Here is a 23,056-nt window from a genome sequence, read left to right on the forward strand (position 1 = left end):
GGTTTATGTGTTCCCTCCTTTGCCTCTCATACCAAAATAAGAAGACGAGGAGTAAGAACGATACTCGTGGTTTCGGATTGGCCAAGAAGAGCTTGGTACCCAGAACTTCAAGAAATGATATCAGAGGACCCATGGCCTCTACCGCTCAGACAGGATCTGCTACAGCAGGGGCCCTGTCTGTTCCAAGACTTACCGCGGCTGCGTTTGACGGCATGGCGGTTGAATACCGGATCCTAAAGGAAAAGGGCATTCCGGATGAAGTCATTCCTACGCTGATAAAAGCCAGGAAAGAAGTAACTGCAAACCATTATCACCGTATTTGGCGAAAATATGTTGCGTGGTGTAAGGCCAGGAAGGCCCCAACAGAGGAATTTCACCTGGGTCGATTTCTGCACTTCCTAAGTAAGCTAAGCAGATCCAAAGCCCCTTCTATACCTACTGGGAACATCCCTGCCAGAACCGCGGAATCGGGGAGCACCTCCCGGAGCTCCCGCGGATTGCGGCCTGCAGGCACCCATTAGACCGGGGCCTCAATTTACACCTCAACCCGGAAGGCCTTCCGGGACCGGAGTGGCTGTGCCGCGGATCGCCCCACTGTCTCTGAGAGACGGAACAGACGCTGGAACTGACCTGAGGTGGACACTGAAGAGCGGCGGCTGTGCTCGCGATCCGGCCGGCCAGGGCCGTCGGCGGTGGACCGGAACTGTGCAGCGCCCGGCAGACATACGGGAGGAGAGCCTCGCTCCAGGCTTGGAGCTTAGACCCGCACTCACCTTGACGACGCACGCTGCCCGCGGACCTCCGGAGGCGGATCGCACACATCGTGCAGAATTACACCACCGGGCAGGGGGTCAGCGTGTCGGAGCTGCTTCTCTGGGAAGCTCACCCCGGTAAGATTGTGCAAGAGCGTTGCTTCAGCACCCTAGTACCCACACGGGTCTGGGACTCGGGGTCGACAGCACAAAGGTCGACACAAATTGGTCGACACACATTAGGTCGACAGGGTCAAAAGGTCGATAGGGTCAAAAGGTCGACAAGAACAAGGTCGACATGGAAAAAGGTCGACATGAGTTTTTTATGTTTTTTTGGTGTCGTTTTCTTCGTAGAGTGACCGGGAACCCGAATTAGTGCACCGCGTCCCCTCGCATGGCTCGCTTTGCTCGCCATGCTTCGGGCATGGTGCCTTCGCTCGGCACACTTTACCGTTCCAATCGTAGTCCACGTGGATCGTTAAGTATGAAAAGGTTCAAAAAAAGAAAAAAATCGCGAAAAACTCACGTCGACCTTGTTCCTGTCGACCTTTTGACCATGTCGACCCTTTGACCCTGTCGACCTAATGTGTGTCGACCAATTGGCGGCGACCTAAAGTGTGTCGACCTTTGTGCTGTCGACCTGGAGTCCGGATACCTACCCACACATAGCTACTGGCCCCAGCGGACCCTGGTGACTCACGGGCTCCTAAATATAAAACGTATTTACGGGACTGCAATACTTCACCCAGCTCCGGGTGCTGTTAATCAACCCCCAGCTGCTTCCGACTAGAGCCGGCCATCTTGTTGACATAACCTATACCTCCCCTCGAGAGGCCGCTGCACTCATAAGTCGCAACTCCACGCATAAATATGTGAAACCTCAGATAGTTGCTCGGCTGATGTGACTGCTGGCCTGATGTTTCCTTAGAGCCATGTGGGGGGGCTACTGCACGGCGACGGCCCAAATAATTCTACATCACCTGGGATAAGTAAATGTGACACATCATACCACCTTTCTTTCTAATCCGATGTCATGGTGAGAGGCAAGAAGAAAAATAAGGCGAAGACCAGGCCAGATGAGACTCCAAACTCGGCGGCCCGCCGTTCCTCAGATCTACGTCAATTCTTGACTACACCCATAACAAGCCCGACCTCTACCCACGCCCTCCCGGACTCTCCAATCATTAATACGCAAACGGAAGTCATGTCGACTCCTTCGACCCCACAACCGCCATTGTCTGCATCCTTGACAACTGATATTGGTGAGATACTTTCACATGTTAAGTCACTTCCTACGAAACAGGATTTCTCAGCTTTAGAGACCCGTTTACGGTCTACCATCAAACGGGAAGTGACCGCGCTGCAACAAGATATGTCGCAGATAGCGACCCGTGTCGATGTCTTGGAACGCCATGAGACAGCTAGCTTATCCTCTTTAATTGGTTTTCAGGAGGTGATTTCCCAACAGAGGAGAGATATAGCCTTCCTTAAGTCAAGAGTCGAAGATATGGATAATCGTGGGAGGCGGAAAAATATCAGGGTTAGGGGGCTCTCGGAAAGTATCCAACAGGCTGATCTGGCGAATGCGCTGACAAAGATATTTGGAGAGCTTATCGACTTGGATTCGAGTGAGGACATTATGATTGACAGAGCGCACCGGGCTCTCCGACCTCGGGGTATACCATCGGACAGGCCCAGAGATGTGATTTGTAGGCTCCATTACTATGCGCAAAAGGAAGAGATAATGAGAAAGGCCCGTCAACTGGATAACATAGATTTCCAAGGCGATAAGGTTCAGTTGTTCCCAGACCTGGCGTGGTCAACACTACAACAACGCAGAACCCTGAAACCCCTTACAGATTCCCTTCGGAAACTTCAGCTAAAGTACAGATGGGGTTTCCCTTTTTCTCTTCAGGTCTCCCACAATGGCAAGATAGCAATGCTCTCCAAACCACCTGATCTACCGGCCTTTTTCGCAACTCTGGGCGTCCCACCAATCCAATTACCTGAGTGGGACTCTTACCATCACCAGCCCACTATACCAATCATGACTCCTCCAGATGACGCGTGGCAACAAGTACGATCCCAGCGTGGACGGGAGACTCCGCCTACAAGTTCACGTTCTTCAAAGCCTCCATGAGTAGGACACCTTACCTGCATTGAGATGATAGTTCCTATATCTACTGACACATCTGTCGTTCTTTAAATACGTGATATACCATGTTTCTAAAATGTGCGGCCTGAAATGTTTAATGTTTAAAGTTCCTTCAGTTAGGTGGTTTCTTTCTTTTCACCATTGCTACTGCAATGGAAACGTGTTCAGATTACTTCTTATAGGTTCTTTGTCACGTTTTCTCGCAACATTTAGCTATCACGGTTTAGTGTTTTGAATGATGCTTGTAATTTTCCCTAGGTGATTATTATTATTGTCTATTCGTATTTGTGTTTCTCTTTTTTTCTTCCTTAAAGAATACATTTGTGATTCAAGGGCGGTCGCTGCCCTTGGCCCCCCCGTAAGACCCCCACCATGCTGCATCCCCTTTTCTCCAGGGTTGGGAGTCGGCGGTCTACCGCTTCCACCCCATTTGCAGCATTTTTCATTTTCATGATGTTACTCACAAAGTTTAATACTAATGCATCTCGCAATGTATCTTTCCACATTGCTTCTCTTTTCTCCACTTTTCACGGTTTCCTTTCCAAACTAACAAACGTTCTTAATACCCTTACCTATTCCCTCTGTATCCCTGTGGTAGGAAGGTTTATTGTCAATGTGATACAACTTCAATCACAATGGGTCCAGACACAATACGGGTAACTACCCTTAATGTAAAGGGCCTGAATATTCCTGAAAAAAGATCTAAACTCCTTAAGTGGCTCAGAGACGAGAGATTGGATGTTGCCCTGCTGCAAGAAACACACTTTAGGATTGGTTGCGTCCCATCACTTAAAAGTCACTATTACCCCCATGTTTTCATGGCTAACAATCCCAATGGGAAGACGTTGGGTGTAGCTATTCTCTTGGCCCGTCACTTACCTGTCCTAAATGTTTCCTCCCATAGACTGGTAGAAGGTAGGGGTTTGTTGGTTAAGTGTGAAATTCATGGCCAACGCTTTTCCTTTTTAAATGTTTACGCTCCCAACTCTAAACAAACCTCTTTCTTGACTTCGGTGTTGGAAACTGCTGAGCCTCTTCTTGAGGGAGTGGTGGTGATGGGAGGAGATTTAAATTGGACGCTTGATCCCCTTTATGACACCTCTAGGAAGATTGCCCTCCGACCAGAGAAGGAGTATAGGAGAGTGCGACGTGCCCTGCTCGACCACCAGCTGATTGACTCATGGAGACTGACACATCCCTCTGAGGTAGATTTTTCTTTTTATTCACATCCCCATCAAACATATTCCAGAATCGACTATCTATTTCTAAGTCATCGCCACCTACATTTGATTTCAGAATCCTCGATAGGACAAATTGTCTGGTCAGACCATGCCCCGGTTAATCTTACTATTCGTCTCCCATCATATACGAGACGTCAATGGTTATGGCATTTTAATGATACTCTGTTGCAAGACGTAGTATGTCGTTCGCAACTGGAATTGGCCCTAGACTCCTATATTGACACTAACGACATGGAGGATATCTCTAAAATCTCAGTATGGGAGGCACACAAATGTGTCCTGCGGGGGGGGGGTGTATCCAACTAGGCTCAGTACGTAAAAAACAGAGGGAAAAACTTCGAGAGGACTTGCTATCCAAGATAAAATCTCTAGAACTCCTTCATAAAAAATCTCAAACTCCCCAACACTACTATGACCTTGAGGTCGCCCGAGCCGACTTGAATAAATTGCTCTCTGACAGGGTTAAATTTTCCTATAGGAAGTGCCGCAGCAGATATTACCAATGGGGCAATAAACCGGGGAAATTGTTAGCTAAGGCCCTCCGCGAGCAACGTGCACTCACCTTTATTCACCTAATTAAGGATAACAAGGGTCGCCCCCAACATGAGACTATTAAAATTGCTAAAGCCTTTCAGGAATACTATTCCACATTATATAACCTTTCGGGGCCATCTGGGCGGGCAGATAAGATATCCCATCAGGCAGCCATATCTTCTTATTTGAGATCCCTAGACTTCTCGACATTGTCCAAGGCAGATGCCGATGACCTGGACGTGCCCTTTTCGGCAGAGGAGGTCATGAAAGCTATTGATTCCTCGCCCAATGGTAAAAGCCCAGGCCCAGATGGATTTACTATTGCCTATTACAAGGCTTTCAGGGAGAGGCTAGCGCCTCTCCTTGTGAGAGCCTTCAACACTATCTCTGATACGTCCCATTTCTCCTCTCAGTCCCTCGAAGCACACATTACAGTGCTACCCAAAGAGGGCAAAGATCCCAGTCTTTGTGCTAGTTACCGACCGATTTCGCTGCTGAATATTGATATAAAACTTTTTGCTAAATTAGTAGCTAACCGTCTTAAGCATCTGTTGCCGGCGTTGATTCACGGAGACCAGACGGGTTTTGTTTTGGGCCGTGAAGCCAGGGATAACACATCCAAGGTACTAAATATGATACACTACGCTAACCAGTCCGCGTCCCCCTCGATCCTGTTATCCACTGATGCAGAAAAGGCATTTGATAGGGTGGTGTTATGCACACCAGTGCCTGCAGGAAAGTACTGGTGTCAGAACTGTTATGCACTCCAGTGTCTGCAGGAATGTACTGGTGTTTGAACTGTTATGCAAAACAAATGGACTTACAGACAAACTGGGGAATATGACATAACGTACACAGGAGGTAATAGGGTAACAAAATACACACAAAGTGAACAGAGAAGCCCAGAGGCTAAGGAACTGGGTATCTCCCTTGTATTAGAACTGCACAGATGGAAAAAGCAAGATGTTGTGTTTTAATACGTAGAGAACCCGAAATGCTGTTGCTAAGGGCAACAGCAAAACCCTAAAGGGTTACCAACGGGTGTGGCAGTAAACTCCTTGGTCAGAGATGGAATGATAGACACAAGGAGAGTCTCCACAATCCTATTTCTCACTTGCAGTGCACAGGTTTTAGCTTACTGCCACTAAACTGACCCCTGACACCTAGCACAGTGAGACAGGATTAGACAGGCAAGTCTTAGAATACAGCCGCAAACTTGCTAAGTTCACAGAGTGGTAACAGAACACCAGCAAGCTACACGACTGACTCCAGTCTTACTGCTAGGTCTGGATTGGCAGAGTGTAATACCAAATCTCCAGGCCTATTTGCAGTAAGCAGCAAACAAATACAAAGCTACACAGTACTGGCTAACTTTCATGAACTGACTAACCAACAAAGATTCAGCAGCATCTGCTTACCCTGAGAAGAGGCCTTATAAAGTAGGTGCTGTCCACGCCCCACTCAGACCTCACAGACTGTGAGCACAAAAACCAGCACCGGATCCCCTGCCGTGCACAGAGCCTATAACCACTGCACAGCAAAAGACCCGAACCGGAGTATCAGCTGCGCTCAGGTTACTCCACTAGCACTTGTCTCCCTGTTGCCATGATGACGTGGCAGCACAGGGCAGGAGACCCTAACAGTACCCCCCCTCTGACGAGGGGTCAAAGAACCCCTACCACCGGGTTTATCGGGGAACTGCGAGAAGAAAGAGCGTATCAGTCTGGGGGCATGAAGATCACAACTGCGCACCCACGACCGCTCCTCCGGGCCATACCCCTTCCAGTGCACCAAAAATGACAGCCGACCCCGAACCACCTTGGAGTCAAGAATCCTTTCAACAACAAACTCCCTCTGGCCACGTATCAGAAGAGGGGAAGGTCTTCCACTGGAAGAAGGATTACTAATCGCCCGTTTTAAAAGGGAACAATGAAATGTTTTATTGATACCCAAAGAACGGGGCAGATCTAACTGAAATGCCACCGGATTGATAACCCTGGTGATCTTATAAGGGCCGATGAACCGGGGCCCTAACTTATGAGATGGCTGTCTCAACTTCAAATTCTTGGTAGACAACCAGACGAAGTCTCCTAATTTGAAGCTGCAGGGTCTTTTCCGCTTATCAAAAACCCTTTTTGTCACTAATGACACAGACACAAGGGCTTTCTTCACTTTCCGCCAAATACCTCTAAGGACCGAAACCACAGAGGAACCACCAGGCGTGGAGTCCAGGGGGTCAAAAGAATTGGCCTTAGGATGATGCCCATACACACAAAGGAAGGGAGAGATCCCTGTAGCAGAGTGAGCCGCGTTGTTATAGGCAAACTCCGCCATGGACAGATGAGCAACCCAGTCAGTCTGACACTTGGAGACATAACACCTGAGGAACTGCTCCAAGGACTGGTTCACCCTTTCAGTCTGCCCATTAGACTGCGGATGGTAGCCAGACGACAAGCTGACAGAAATCTGGAGATCGGAACAAAATGCCCTCCAGAATTTGGCCACAAACTGGGATCCGCGGTCAGAGACCACATCAAGTGGCAACCCGTGGAGACGCACAACATGCAGCATAAATAATTCAGACAGGCGTCTGGCTGATGGCAGCCCAACCAGTGGAACGAAGTGCGCCATCTTCGAAAACCTGTCAACGACAACCCAGATGGCTGTCATCCCCGAGGATTTGGGCAAGTCCACCACAAAATCCATTGAAATGTGGGTCCATGGCTTAGATGGGATAGAGAGTGGATGTAATGGCCCAACAGGAACCCCTCTAGGAGTCTTATTTCGGGCACAGATGTCACATGCCTGAACCCACTGATCCACATCCTTAGCCACCGAGGGCCACCACACTGCCCTAGATAGCAACTCCCGAGTTCTGGCAATACCCGGGTGACCTGCCGACTTCTTGGCATGGAATTCCAGGAACACTCGCTGTCTTAACCTAGGAGGCACAAACAAAAGACCTACCGGAAGGTCTGGAGGAGCCTGCTCCTGTGCTCTAAGGACTAATGATAATAGGTCCTGGGTAATGCCCACTTTAATACATGATGGGGAAACAATGGGCAACGGCTCCTCGGTGGTCTCCTGGATTGGAGCAAAACTCCGCGAGAGCGCATCAGCCTTGATGTTTTTTGACCCAGGGCGATATGTTATCAAAAAATTAAAGCGAGCAAAAAACAAAGCCCATCGTGCCTGCCTGGCATTGAGACGCTTCGCTGACTCTAAATATGCCAGATTCTTATGGTCAGTAAGAATTGAGACCACAAACTTAGCCCCCTCAAGCCAGTGTCTCCACTCCTCGAGTGCATCCTTAATAGCCAACAATTCCCGGTTACCCACGTCATAATTCATCTCGGCAGGCGAAAATTTACGGGAAAAGTAAGCACAGGGATGAAGGCGATTATCAGACACTCCCATCTGAGAAAGCACTGCCCCAATACCCATCTCAGAGGCATCCACCTCCACCACAAAAGGACGCTCTGGATCTGGGTGTCGCAGCACCTTGGCCGAAACAAATGCCCTTTTGAGACGGGCAAAAGCCGCTTTAGCCTCACAAGACCAGTGAGCAACATCCGCCCCTTTCTTAGTGAGTGCCACCAAGGGCGCCACTATAGACGAAAATCCAGCGATAAATCGTCTATAAAAATTCGCAAAGCCCAGGAAACGCTGAAGCGCCTTCAAACTAGTGGGCTGCACCCAATCCAGGACTGCCTGTACCTTGGAACCCTCCATTTGGAAACCTTCTGGGGAGATAATATATCCTAGAAATGCGATTTGCTGAACTTCAAATTCGCACTTCTCCAGCTTCGCCCCAAGCCGGTGGTCTCTGAGTTTCTGGAGGACTAAGCGTACATGCTTCCGATGTTCCTCCAGGGAATGGGAGAAGATTAGGATGTCATCTAAGTATACAACTAAGAATCTATCCAAATATTCCCTGAGCACATCATTCATGAAATCCTGGAAGACTGCCGGGGCATTACAGAGCCCAAAAGGCATCACCAAATATTCATAATGCCCTGAGTGGGTATTAAAGGCAGTCTTCCATTCATCCCCCTCTCTTATTCGGATTAGATTGTACGCACCGCGTAGGTCAATCTTAGAAAAAATGGTGGCAGTACGAAGCTGGTCAAACAAGACCGAAATGAGAGGCAGTGGGTATGAGTTTTTAATCGTGATACGGTTCAATTCCCTGAAGTCGATGCAGGGTCGCAACGAACCGTCCTTTTTACCCACGAAAAAGAACCCCGACCCAACTGGAGACTGTGAAGGTCTGATAAATCCCTTAGCCAAGTTCTCCTGAATGTACTCTGCCATAGCCTGAGTCTCAGGACGTGACAGGGAGTACAACCTGCTCTTGGGAAGCTTAGCATTTGGCAACAAATCAATGGCACAGTCATAGGGGCGATGGGGAGGTAGTACCTCTGCAACTTTTTTGGAGAACACGTCCGCAAAATCTGCATAACACCCTGGCAATCCTGGCAAACTTAGCTGCGAGAGCCTGACTGGAAGGCTCAAGCAACTCCTGAAACAATCAGTACCCCTACTAAGAATCTCCCCAGAGACCCAGTCAAATTGAGGATTGTGGGCCCTTAACCAGGGTAACCCCAACACCAATGGGGCAAAAGTACAGACAGTCACATAAAAGGACAATTTTTCAGAGTGTGTGGCTCCAATAAACAAAGAAATCTGGCTAGTGCAAGAGGTAATTTTACCTTGGGATAATGGTTCCCCGTTTAACCCACAAATCTCAATTTCCGATGCCAATGGTACTAAGGGAACAGAGTGTTTCAGGGCGAATTGGCGGTCCATAAAAACCCCGTCGGCCCCACTGTCCACAAAGGCCTCAGTCTTGACAGTTTGACCGAGGATCTTCAAGGTCACCGGAATGATAAAAGTCTTCTTGGGAAATTCTGACTTCTGGCCTGACAGGATATTTCCCATCACCCTCAGGCCCTGAAGTTTTCCGGCTTTTCTGGGCATGATACTACCACATGACCTTTATTCCCACAGTACAAACACAACCCCTGCTGTCTCCTCCGCGTCTTCTCACGCGAGGAGAGGCGGGTAGCCCCAATCTGCATAGGCTCCTCAGAAAATTCCTCAGAGTCTGAGGTTCCCTTGGGAAGGAAGGAAATCTCAGTCTCCCTTTCAAGCCTACGCTCTCTCAGCCGTCTATCCACCCGGATGGATAACTGCATGAGCTGATCCAAGCTATCAGGCAAGGGATATTGTACCAGTTGGTCCTTTATCTGGTTAGAAAGACCTCTTCGGTACTGGTGTCTCAGGGCTGGGTCATTCCACTGGGTATCATGGGCCAACCTCCGAAACTCCGTACAGTAAACCTCAACTGGCCTTCGCCCTTGCTTAAGGATCGAAATCTGAGCCTCAGCTGAGGCCGTCTTGTCAGGGTCATCATACAACAAGCCCAGTGCCGTAAAAAAAGCATCAACACTTTTAAGCGACGGACAGTCAGGCTGCAACCCATATGCCCAGACCTGTGGGTCTCCTTGTAGCAAGGAAATCACTATGCCCACCCGCTGAATCTCCGACCCAGAAGACTGAGGCCTAAGCCGGAAGTATAGCTTGCAGCTCTCCTTGAAAGAAAAGAACTGCGAGCGATCTCCAGAAAAACGATCCGGGAGATTTACTTTCGGCTCCTTAACCCCTGCAGGTGCTGCTGCTGCGGGAGCTCCGCCAGCAGCCTGGGAGGTGTGCATTTTAATGGACAAATCATTAAATTGTCGAGTCAGGACCTGCACCTGATCGACCACCTGTTGCAACGTATTTTGAGGGGTATGCTCCATATTCCCACAAAATTTCAACAGGAGTATTTGGCTGCTGAATATGTTATGCACACCAGTGCCTGCAGGAAAGTACTGGTGTCAGAACTGTTATGCACTCCAGTGTCTGCAGGAATGTACTGGTGTTTGAACTGTTATGCAAAACAAATGGACTTACAGACAAACTGGGGAATATGACATAACGTACACAGGAGGTAATAGGGTAACAAAATACACACAAAGTGAACAGAGAAGCCCAGAGGCTAAGGAACTGGGTATCTCCCTTGTATTAGAACTGCACAGATGGAAAAAGCAAGATGTTGTGTTTTAATACGTAGAGAACCCGAAATGCTGTTGCTAAGGGCAACAGCAAAACCCTAAAGGGTTACCAACGGGTGTGGCAGTAAACTCCTTGGTCAGAGATGGAATGATAGACACAAGGAGAGTCTCCACAATCCTATTTCTCACTTGCAGTGCACAGGTTTTAGCTTACTGCCACTAAACTGACCCCTGACACCTAGCACAGTGAGACAGGATTAGACAGGCAAGTCTTAGAATACAGCCGCAAACTTGCTAAGTTCACAGAGTGGTAACAGAACACCAGCAAGCTACACGACTGACTCCAGTCTTACTGCTAGGTCTGGATTGGCAGAGTGTAATACCAAATCTCCAGGCCTATTTGCAGTAAGCAGCAAACAAATACAAAGCTACACAGTACTGGCTAACTTTCATGAACTGACTAACCAACAAAGATTCAGCAGCATCTGCTTACCCTGAGAAGAGGCCTTATAAAGTAGGTGCTGTCCACGCCCCACTCAGACCTCACAGACTGTGAGCACAAAAACCAGCACCGGATCCCCTGCCGTGCACAGAGCCTATAACCACTGCACAGCAAAAGACCCGAACCGGAGTATCAGCTGCGCTCAGGTTACTCCACTAGCACTTGTCTCCCTGTTGCCATGATGACGTGGCAGCACAGGGCAGGAGACCCTAACAGGTGGGCTGGGATTTTTTGTTTGGTATTTTGAAACACCTGGGGCTGGGCAACGCATGTCTTCATAGGATCCTATCACTATACACTACCCCGTCTGCTAGAATAAAGATCAATGGCTCCTTATCAGATTCCTTCACTATCTCGAATGGCACAAGACAGGGCTGTCCACTATCCCCATTACTTTTTGTTCTGTGCATGGAAGCTTTAGCTAGAAGTATACGGGCAAACCAAAATATTTCTGGTCTGCTGGTGAGAGGGAGGGAATATAAATTGGCCCTCTATGCAGATGATTTATTAGCTTTGATTTCGAACCCGGTTACCTCGCTCCCTAACCTGATGATGGAATTTGATAGGTTCGGAGCCCTTTCTAATTTCAAGATTAATTACTCCAAATCTATAGCACTAAATTTGACTACCTCCCCTACTGTGGTAACGGGCTTGAAGTGCTCGTTCCCCTTCACTTGGCATGACCATAAGTTGAAATACTTAGGGGTTATATTATCTAATGACATGTCCAAATGTTTTTCCCTAAATTTTGACCCCTTGTTGAAAAAACTCCGCATAGATTTTCAAAAATGGAGGAAATTGCGACTATCCTGGTTTGGTAGAATTTAACGTAGTTAAAATGAATGCCTTACCTAGGATATTGTTTTTCCTCCAAACCCTCCCCATATACATTCCCCCCCCCCCCCCCCCAATGGTTTAGGGACATCCAAGGTCTTATTCGAGCTTTTGTCTGGGGTAGCAATACACCTAGATTTAAGCACGATATATTATTTCGGAGAAAACATCAGGGAGGACAACAACTTCCACACATCCCCAGTTATTATCATGCAATACACCTGAATAGAGTCCTGGAATGGACACGGGCAAAAGACTGTAGACAATGGATGCTCCTAGAGGAAGGCTGCCTCCCACACTATATAGAAATCACGCCATGGCTACCAGTCCTCCCAAAGGTGTCCCATCCCACAGTATCCCCCACACTTAAAGTGTGGAGCTCACTTAGGTTGAGAGGTCACATATCTTCCAAATGGTCACCATTGACTTCTTTCATCTCTAATTCTGAGTTTACTCCGGGTCTCCAAGGAACGGCCTTCGCCTCATGGGCAGAGAAGGGGCTTTTCAGGGTCGGTCAGCTGGTGAGTTCGAGTAGGGTACGTTCGTTTTCAGATATTCAATCCCTCTGGACAATAACGAAATCTGATTTTTGGAAATTTCTCCAGGTTCATCACTTTGTAAGATCCTCCAAACATCTCTCTGATATGACCAGAGAACTCACCGCTTTTGAAAAGATGTGCGTTTCCCCTCAAGCTCCCACACACACCATTTCCCAGATTTATGTGATCATTATAGAGGACCTCTTTCCTCAACCCCCTACTTTCATGAGTGCCTGGGAGAAAGTAATGCCGATGCTGGCTTCACAATCTAATTGGGAATTGATATTTCGCAACACCCAGGCAAGTGCGCTATGTTTGTCGACAATGGAAACTCTTTATAAACTGATTTATAGGTGGTACAGGACTCCTTTGGCGCTTAATAAGATGTTTCCGACCCTTTCAGGCCTTTGCTGGCGATGTAGAGGAGCCCCAGGAAGCTTTCTGCATATATGGTGGGAATGTCCTCTCATAATACACTTTTGGAGGGAAGTTTTTAAATGCTCAGAATTGATACTAGGAGGTACCGTCCCCAGAGACCCGGAGTTTTGGCTCCTCAACCTCACTCCCAGAGGTTCATATTCCTATAAGGGTTCACTATTACGCCATCTTAATAATGCAGCCAAAGCCGTCATACCAATCCTATGGAGATCATCCTCATCTTCTTCAATTAAACAATGGTTCAATAAGATTGATTATTTTCTAGACATGGAGGATCTAGTTTCCTTCTCATTGGGAAGATCAGTAGACTTCACAGCCACTTGGTTCCCATGGTATGAGTTTAAGGAATCATCCGTATATAGGACATACATATCAACCTAAACTATATACTTAAAGGAGTGATCCCGAAATCCTCCCGTCTCATCTCTCATCTCAGGCCCCTAGACGATTACGCTCCTTGCCTTTCTTATTCTAGGACTCATTTATGTTTTTTACGTTTTTAAACAATTACCTCTATTCTAAACATACGACTTGCTACCTTCCTTCCCCCTCCCCCCCTCTCTCTCCACCTCTTCCTTCTTTTCCCCCCCTTTTTTTTTCTTACATTAACCTCTTATGCTACGCTGTTTTACCATATGGTTATTTCTATGTTTGTTTGAGACTAAAAATAGACAATGTTTTCATGTATGTTAGAGGACTTAATTGTGATTGATTGCTGTTTGATTGGCAAGGATTTTGTCTTCTAAGGTCATTCTTTTGTTGTTTAACCTGTATAACCATTGTTGCAATAAAAAACAGTTTACGTAAAAAAAAAAAAGAGAGGGGGGGCACTAAATTTAGGCGCAGTATACATAATGTAAGCAGCTATAAGGGAAAAAACACTCAGTTATAGTGGGATCCCTATGTTATATAGCACTCTGGTGTGTGCTGGCATACTCTCTCTCTGTCTCCCCAAAGGGCTTTGTGGGGTCCTGTCCTCAGTCAGAGCATTCCCTGTGTGTGTGCGGTGTGTCGATACGGCTGTGTCGACATGTTTGATGAGGAGGCTTATGTGGAGGCGGAGCAGATGCCGATAAATGTGATGTCACCCCCTGCGGGGCCGACACCTGAGTGGATGGACTTGTGGAAGGAATTACGTGAAAGTGTTAACTCCTTACATAAAAGGTTTGACGACATACCAAATATGGGACAGCCGGCTTCTCAGCTCGTGCCTGCCCAGCCGTCTCAAAGGCCATCAGGGGCTCTGAAACGCCCGCTACCTCAGATGGCAGACACAGATGTCGACACGGATACTGATACCAGTGTCGACGATGAGGAGACAAATGTAATGTCCAATAGGGCCACTCGTTACATGATTGAGGCAATGAAAAATGTGTTGCACATTTCTGATCTTACCCCGGGTACCACAAAAAGGGGTATTATGTTTGGGGAGAAAAAACTACCAGTAGTTTTTCCCCCAGCTGAGTAATTAAATGAAGTGTGTGAAGAAGCATGGGCTTCCCCCGATAAGAAACTGGTAATTTCTAAAAGGTTACTAATGACGTACCCTTTCCCGCCAGAGGATAGGTCACGTTGGGAAACACCCCCTAGGGTGGATAAAGCGCTCACACGCTTGTCAAAAAAGGTGGTATTACCGTCTCCGGATACGGCCGCCCTAAAGGAACCTGCTGATAGAAAGCAGGAGGCTATCCTGAAGTTTGTGTATACACACTCAGGCATTATACTGAGACCAGCTATTGCTTCAGCATGGATGTGCAGTGCTGCAGCTGCATGGTCAGATTCCCTGTCGGGAAATATTGATACCCTAGACAGGGACACTATATTGCTAACCATAGAGCATATTAAAGACGCAGTCTTATACATGAGAGATGCACAGAGGGATATTTGCCGTCTGGCATCTAAAATAAGTGCAATGTCCATTTCTGCCAGGAGAGGGTTATGGACTCGGCAGTGGACAGGGGATGCAGATTCTAAAAGGCACATGGAAGTTTTGCCTTATAAGGGTGAGGAGTTGTTCGGGGATGGTCTCTCAGACCTCGTTTCCACAGCAATAGCTGGGAAGTCAACGTTTTTGCTCCATGTTCCCTCACAGCCAAAGAAAGCACCGTATTATCAGGTACAGAAAAGGTGCGTCCTTTCTGCCCAGAGGCAGAGGTAGGGGAAAAAAGCTGCAGCATACAGCCAGTTCCCAGGAGCAAAAGTCCTCCCCCGCTTCCTCCAAGTCCACCGCATGACGGTGGGGCTCCACAGGCGGAGCCAGGTACGGTGGGGGGCCGACTCAAAAATTTCAGCGATCTGCGGGCTCGCTCACAGGTGGTTCCCCCCCGCCGTTTCCTCAAATCTGCCTTGCCGACAACTCCCTCAGGCAGGGAGGCTGTGCTAGAGGCAATTCACAAGCTGTATTCTCAGCAGGTGATAATCAAGGTACCCCTACTTCAACAAGGATGGGGTTACTATTCCACACTGTTTGTGGTACCGAAACCGGACGGTTCGGTGAGACCCATTTTAAATTTAAAATCCTTGGGCACATATATAAAAAAATTCAAGTTCAAGATGGAATCGCTCAGGGCGGTTATTGCAAGCCTGGATGTGGGGGATTACATGGTATCTCTGGACATCAAGGATGCTTACCTGCATGTCCCCATTTACCATCCTCACCAGGAGTACCTCAGATTTGTGGTACAGGACTGTCATTACCAATTCCAGACGCTGCCGTTCGGTCTCTCCACAGCACCGAGGGTATTTACCAAGGTAATGGCCGAAATTATGATACTCCTTCGAAAAAAGGGAGTTTTAATTATCCCGTACTTGGACGATCTCCTGATAAATCGAGGTCCAAGGTGCAGTTGTTGGTCGGGGTAGCACTACCTCGGGAAGTGCTACAACAGCACGGTTGGATTCTAAACATTCCAAAGTCACAGCTGGTTCCTACCACACGCCTACTGTTCTTGGGGATAGTTCTGGACACAGACCAGAAAAAAGTGTTTCTCCCGGAGGAGAAAGCCAAGGAGCTGTCATCTCTAGTCAGAGGCCTCCTAAAACCAAAACAGGTGTCGGTGCATCACTGCACGCGAGTCCTGGGAAAAATGGTAGCTTCATACGAAGCAATTCCATTCGGCAGGTTCCATGCAAGAACGTTTCAGTGGGACCTGTTGGACAAGTGGTCCGGATCGCATCTTCAGATGCATCGGCTGATAACCCTGTCTCCGAGGACCAGGGTGTCTCTATTATGTTGGCTGCAGAGTGCTCATCTTCAAGAGGGCCGCAGATTCGGCATACAGGACTGGGTCCTGGTGACCACGGATGCCAGCCTTCGAGGCTGGGGGGCAGTCACACAGGGAAGAAACTTCCAGGGACTATGGTCAAACCAGGAGATCTCCCTACACATAAATGTTCTGGAGCTGAGGGCCATTTGCAATGCCCTAAGTCAAGCAAGACCACTGCTTCAAAACCAGCCGGTACTGATTCAGTCAGACAACATCACGGTGGTCACCCATGTAAACCGACAGGGCGGCACAAGAAGCAGGATGGCGATGGCAGAAGCCACAAAGATTCTCAGATGAGCGGAAAATCACGTGTTAGCACTGTCAGCAGTGTTCATTCAGGGAGTGGACAACTGGGAAGCAGACTTCCTCAGCAGGCATGACCTCCACCCGGGAGAGTGGGGACTTCATCCAGAAGTTTTCCAAATGATTGTAAACCGTTGGGAAAGGCCACAGGTAGACATGATGGCGTCCCGCCTAAACAAAAAGCTAAAAAGATATTGCGCCAGGTCAAGGGACCCTCAGGCGATAGCTGTGGACGCTCTAGTGACACCGTGAGTGTACCAGTCGGTTTATGTGTTCCCTCCTCTACCTCTCATACCCAGGGTACTGAGAATAATAAGAAGACGAGGAGTAAGGACTATACTTGTGGTTCCGGATTGGCCAAGAAGAGCTTGGTATCCGAAACTTCAAGAAATGATCTCAGAGGACCCATGGCCTCTGCCGCTCAGACAGGACCTGCTGCAGCAGGGGCCCTGTCTGTTCCAAGACTTACCGCGTCTGCATTTGACGGCATGGCGGTTGAACACCGGATCCTAAAAGAAAAGGGCATTACGGAGGAAGTCATTCCTACGCTGATTAAAGCCAGGAAAGATGTCACTGCAAAACATTATCACCGCATATGGTGGAAATATGTTGCTTGGTGTGAGGCCAGGAAGTCCCCAACAGAGGAATTTCAGCTGGGTCGATTTCTGCACTTTCTACAGTCAGGAGTGACTATGGGCCTAAAATGGGTTTCATTAAGGTCCAGATCTCGGCTCTGTCGATTTTCTTTCAGAAAGAACTGGCTTCACTGCCTGAAGTTCAGTCATTTGTTAAAGGAGTGCTGCGTATTCAGCCCCCTTTTGTGCCTCCAGTGGCACCTTGGGATCTCAACGTGGTGTTGGGTTTCCTAAAGTCACATTGGTTTGAGCCACTAAAAACCGTGGATTTGAAATATCTCACGTGGAAAGTGGTCATGCTGTTGGCCTTGGCTTCGGCCAGGCGTGTGTCAGAATTGGCGGCTTTGTCATGTAGAAGCCCTTATCTGATTTTCCATATGGATAGGGCAGAATTGAGGACTCGTCCTCAGTTTCTCCCTAAGGTGATATCTGCTTTTCATTTGAACCAACCTAATGTGGTGCCTGCGGCTACTAGGGACTTGGAGTATTCCAAGTTACTGGACGTAGTCAGGGCCTTGAAAATCTATGTTTCCAGGACGGCTGGAGTCAGGAAAACTGACTCGCTGTTTATTCTGTATGCACCCAACAAGCTGGGTACTCCTGCTTCAAAACAGACTATTGCTCGCTGGATCTGTAGCACAATTCAGCTTGCGCATTCTGCGGCTGGACTGCCGCATCCTAAATCTGTAAAAGCCCATTCCACGAGGAAGGTGGGCTCTTCTTGGGCGGCTGCCCGAGGGGTCTCGGCTTTACAACTTTGCCGAGCTGCTACTTGGTCAGGGTCTAACACTTTTGCAAAATTCTACAAATTTGATACCCTGGCTAAGGAGGACCTTGAGTTCTCTCATTCGGTGCTGTAGTGTCATCCGCACTCTCCCGCCCGTTTGGGAGCTTTGGTATAATCATGGTCCTTACGAAGTCCCAGCATCCACTTAGGACGTCAGAGAAAATAAGATTTTACTCACCGGTAAATCTATTTCTCGTAGTCCGTAGTGGATGCTGGGCGCCCATCCCAAGTGCGGATTGTCTGCAATACTTGTATATAGTTATTGTTAACTAAAGGGTTATTGTTGAGCCATCTGTTACGAGGCTCCGTTAATATTTCATACTGTTAACTGGGTATAATATAACGAATTATACGGTGTGATTGGTGTGGCTGGTATGAGTCTTACCCGGGATTCAAAATCCTTCCTTATTGTGTCAGCTCTTCAGGGCACAGTATCCTAACTGAGGTCTGGAGGAGGGTCATAGTGGAAGGAGCCAGTGCACACCAGGTAGTCCTAAAGCTTTCTTTAGATGTGCCCAGTCTCCTGCGGAGCCGCTATACCCCATGGTCCTTACGGAGTCCCAGCATCCACTACGGACTACGAGAAATAGATTTATCGGTGAGTAAAATCTTATATTTATTACTTTATTCAGCTCTTTATACACTTAACTTTGTGTTTAATATTTCAACGATTTATCTTACATACTTTACTGTACTTAATAAAGGTTATATATTATTTATTAGTGCGCAAACAGGACAGCACTTTCTCTTCTTTGGTGTTTTTTTATAGCAATGTCCATGTCACCTCTAGTAATCCCACATGAGCATCCATGTCACCTCTAGTAATCTCACATGAGCGCCCGTGTCACCTCTAATAATCCCACATGAGCGCCCGTGTCACCTCTAGTAATCCCACATGAGCGCCCGTGTCACCTCTAGTAATCCCACATGAGCGCCCACGTCACCTCCTAGTAATCCCACATGAGCGCCCACGTCACCTCTAGCAATCCCACATGAGCGCCCACGTCACCTCTAGTAATCCCACATGAGCGCCCATGTCACCTCTAGTAATCCCAAATGAGCGTCCATGTCACCTCTAATAATCCCCCATGAGCGTCCATGTCACCTCCTAGTAATCCCCCAAGAGCATCCATGTCACCTCTAGTAATCCCACATGAGCGCCCGTGTCACCTCTAGTAATCCCACATGAGCGTCCGTGTCACCTCTAGTAATCCCACATGAGCGTCCATGTCACCTACTAGTAATCCCACATGAGCGTCCATGTCACTTCTAATAATCCCCTATGAGCGTCCATGTCACCTCTAGTAATCCCACATGAGCGTCCGTGTCACCTCTAGTAATCCCACATGAGTGCCTGTGTCACCTCTAGTAATCCCACATGAGCGCCCATGTCACCTAGTAATCCCACATGAGCGTCCATGTCACCTCCTAGTAATCCCACATGAGCGTCCATGTCACCTCTAATAATCCCACATGAGTGCCCATGTCACCTAGTAATCCCACATGAGTGTCCATGTCACCTCTAATAATCCCCATGAGCATCCATGTCACCTCTAGTAATCCCACATGAGTCCCTGTGTCACCTCTAATAATCCCACATGAGCGCCAATGTCTCCTCTAGTAATCCCAAATGATCGTCCATCTCACCTCTAATAATCCCCCATGAGTGTCCATGTCACCACCTAGTAATCCCACATGAGCGTCCATGTCACCTCTAATAATCCCACATGAGCGTCCATGTCACCTCTAGTTATCCCACATGAGCGCCCACGTCACCTCTAGTAATCCCACATGAGCGTCCGTGTCACCTCTAGTAATCCCATATGAGCGTCCAGGTCACCTCTAGTAATCCCACTTGAGCCTTCCATGTTGATCAAGATCCAGTCTAAGCATCCTAGCTTTTTTGTTTTTTTAATAAACATAAAAGCAATGATTACAGGTAAAAGAAAATGGCAGTTATAGAATGATATATTGTATCCTGTAACATCCTGGGTCTTGTCTGCTCATTTTATATATTAATGTATTTTATTTCCAGCAGATGGACCCACAAGCAGGAATATCTCAGAAGTACATCTAATGTTATCCCTGGATTGTGAAATAACAGATAATGACAGTAGACAGGATTCTCCAGGAGATAATACCATTACCCCAATTATACATCAAGCTCTATCAGCTGATCCCCCTGATCCTGGGAAATGTTCTCCTGATCACTCTATTACAGCTCTGAGATTAGATACAGAGTTTCCCTGTTCTACAGATGCCAAATGTTTTACACAGAACACAAACCGTATTACTCATCAGCCAGCTAAGGCAGGTGAGAGGCCATTTCCATGTTCTGAGTGTGGGAAATGTTTTACATATAAATCAGATCTTGTTAGACATCAGAGAAGTCACACTGGTGAGAAGCCATTTCCATGTTCTGAGTGTGGGAAATTTTTTACAAATAAATCAAATCTTGTTACACATCAGAGAAGTCACACAGGTGAGAAGCCGTATTCCTGTTCTGAGTGTGGGAAATGTTTTGCACAGAAATCGGATCTTTTTATACATCAGAGAAGTCACACAGGTGAGAAGCCGTATTCCTGTTCTGAGTGTGGGAAATGTTTTGCATCGAAATCATATCTTGTTACACATCAGAGAAGTCACACAGGTGAGAAGCCGTATTCCTGTTCTGAGTGTATGAAATGTTTTCCACAGAAATCAGATCTTGTTACACATCAGAGAAGTCACACTGGTGAGGAGCCATTTCCATGTTCTGAGTGTGGGAAATTTTTTACAAAAAAATCAAATCTTGTTACACATCAAAGAAGTCACACAGGTGAGAAGCCGTATTCCTGTTCTGAGTGTGGGAAATGTTTTGCATCGAAATCAAATCTTGTTACACATCAGAGAAGTCACACAGGTGAGAAGCCGTATTCCTGTTCTAACTGTTGGAAATGTTTTAGACAGAAATCAGATCTTGTTACACATCAGAGAAGTCACACAGGTGAGAAGCCATTTTCCTGTTCTGAGTGTGGGAAATGTTTCACACAGAAATCAGCCCTTGTTAAACATCAGAGAAGTCACACAGGTGAGAAGCCGTATTCCTGTTCTGAGTGTGGGAAATGTTTTACATATAAATCAGATCTTGTTAGACATCAGAGAAGTCACACTGGTGAGAAGCCATTTCCATGTTCTGAGTGTGGGAAATTTTTTACAAATAAATCAAATCTTGTTACACATCAGAGAAGTCACACAGGTGAGAAGCCGTATTCCTGTTCTGAGTGTGGGAAATGTTTTGCATCGAAATCATATCTTGTTACACATCAGAGAAGTCACACAGGTGAGAAGCCGTATTCCTGTTCTGAGTGAATGAAATGTTTTCCACAGAAATCAGATCTTGTTACACATCAGAGAAGTCACACTGGTGAGGAGCCATTTCCATGTTCTGAGTGTGGGAAATGTTTTGCATCGAAATCAGATCTTGTTACACATCAGAGAAGTCACACAGGTGAGAAGCCGTATTCCTGTTCTGAGTGTATGAAATGTTTTCCACAGAAATCAGATCTTGTTACACATCAGAGAAGTCACACTGGTGAGGAGCCATTTCCATGTTCTGAGTGTGTGAAATGTTTTAGACAGAAATCAGGTCTTGTTACACATCAGCGGTTTCACAGGTGAGAAGCCGTTTTCATGCTGTGAGAGAAATAAATCCGCTCTTGTTGAACATATTAGACATTACCCAAGCACGGAACCATTTAAATCTTCTGGAGTATAATTATCACTGTCATGCAATGTTCCTCAAGGGTCAATCCTATCTCCTATGCTTCATGCAATATACAGTCTGGTCCATATATATTGGGACATCAACACAATTCTCATATTTTGGGCTCTATACACCACCACAATGGATTTGAAATGAAACAAACAAGATGTGCTTTAACTGCAGACTTTCCGCTTTAATTTGAGGGTATATACATCAAAATCAGGTGAATCGTGTAGGAATTAAAAGGTTTTTATATGTGCCTCCCACTTTTTAAGGGACCAAAAGTAATGGTACAAACTAAACAATCCTAAATCAAATATTGTAAATCAGTAGATCAGTGCGCTCGTCCAGTTCAACAAAAAGTACTTTACTACTTAATGTGGTCGCAGCCCGGATCAGTGTTTCGTGAATTGAGCTTTGACATATTTTCCAAGGGCGATCTGATTACCATCTCCTAGATGAAGACCTGGATACAATATCCATACTGATATGCAAATATTTATTTATCTGGTACGCATATAAATTTTGTGTGATAACTGAATTTAATCCCAGATACGGAAATATACTACGCTATATAGCGATTATTTGTGTCTCCTAGCAGCATTTAGATCCCAGTAGTAACCTGGACTAAAGAATGGGGGACTGATATGCCATGTGTCAAGCCGTAATCCGTACGCTATAATATTCTTGCGTGTGACAAAACTAGTGATGAGCGGATTCGGTTTTACTCTGTTCTCAAAACGGCATCTTATTGGCTTACAGATGTCATGTGTTTTGGATAGCCAATAAGATTCTGTTTTGAGATCTGAGTAAAACCGAATCCGCTCATCACTAGACAAAACTGATTGAAAAATACTACACCATAGTCGCTCTCTTGTTTCTTCCTTTGTTTCCAGAATCCTTAATTAAACTTTTACTTTTTAATACTTTGTTGCAAATCCTTTTGTCAGTTACAGCCTGAAGTCTGGAAAGCATAGACATCACCAGATGCTGGGTTTCATCCCTGGTGATGCTATGCCAGGCCTCTACTGCAAATGTCTTCAGTTTCTGCTTATTCTTGGGGCATTTTCTCTTTTGTTTTGTCTTCATGAAGTGAAATGCATGCTCAATCGGATTCAGGTCAGGTGATTGACTTGGCCATTGCATAACATTCCACTTATTTGCCTTAAAAAAACGCTTTGGTTGCTTTCGCAGTATGCGTCGGGTCATTGTCCATCTGCACTGTGAAGCACCTTCCAGTGAGTTCCGAAGCATTTGACTGAATAT

General features: G+C 46.8%; 1 protein-coding gene across 1 annotated transcript in view; it reads left to right on the forward strand.

The window, feature by feature from the left end:
* LOC135037958 (zinc finger protein ZFP2-like) overlaps positions 1-21,488 on the forward strand; it is a 145,981-nt gene extending 124,493 nt beyond the window's left edge. The window contains exon 5 of the mRNA XM_063954610.1: positions 20,081-21,488. Coding sequence (XP_063810680.1) covers positions 20,081-21,396 — 1,316 coding nt within the window. The 3' untranslated portion in view covers positions 21,397-21,488. The remainder of the gene's footprint in view (positions 1-20,080) is intronic.
* The last annotated feature ends 1,568 nt before the right edge of the window (positions 21,489-23,056 follow it).

The sequence above is a fragment of the Pseudophryne corroboree genome, unplaced genomic scaffold (assembly GCF_028390025.1).
Source record: "Pseudophryne corroboree isolate aPseCor3 unplaced genomic scaffold, aPseCor3.hap2 scaffold_695, whole genome shotgun sequence".
NCBI lineage: Eukaryota > Metazoa > Chordata > Amphibia > Anura > Myobatrachidae > Pseudophryne > Pseudophryne corroboree.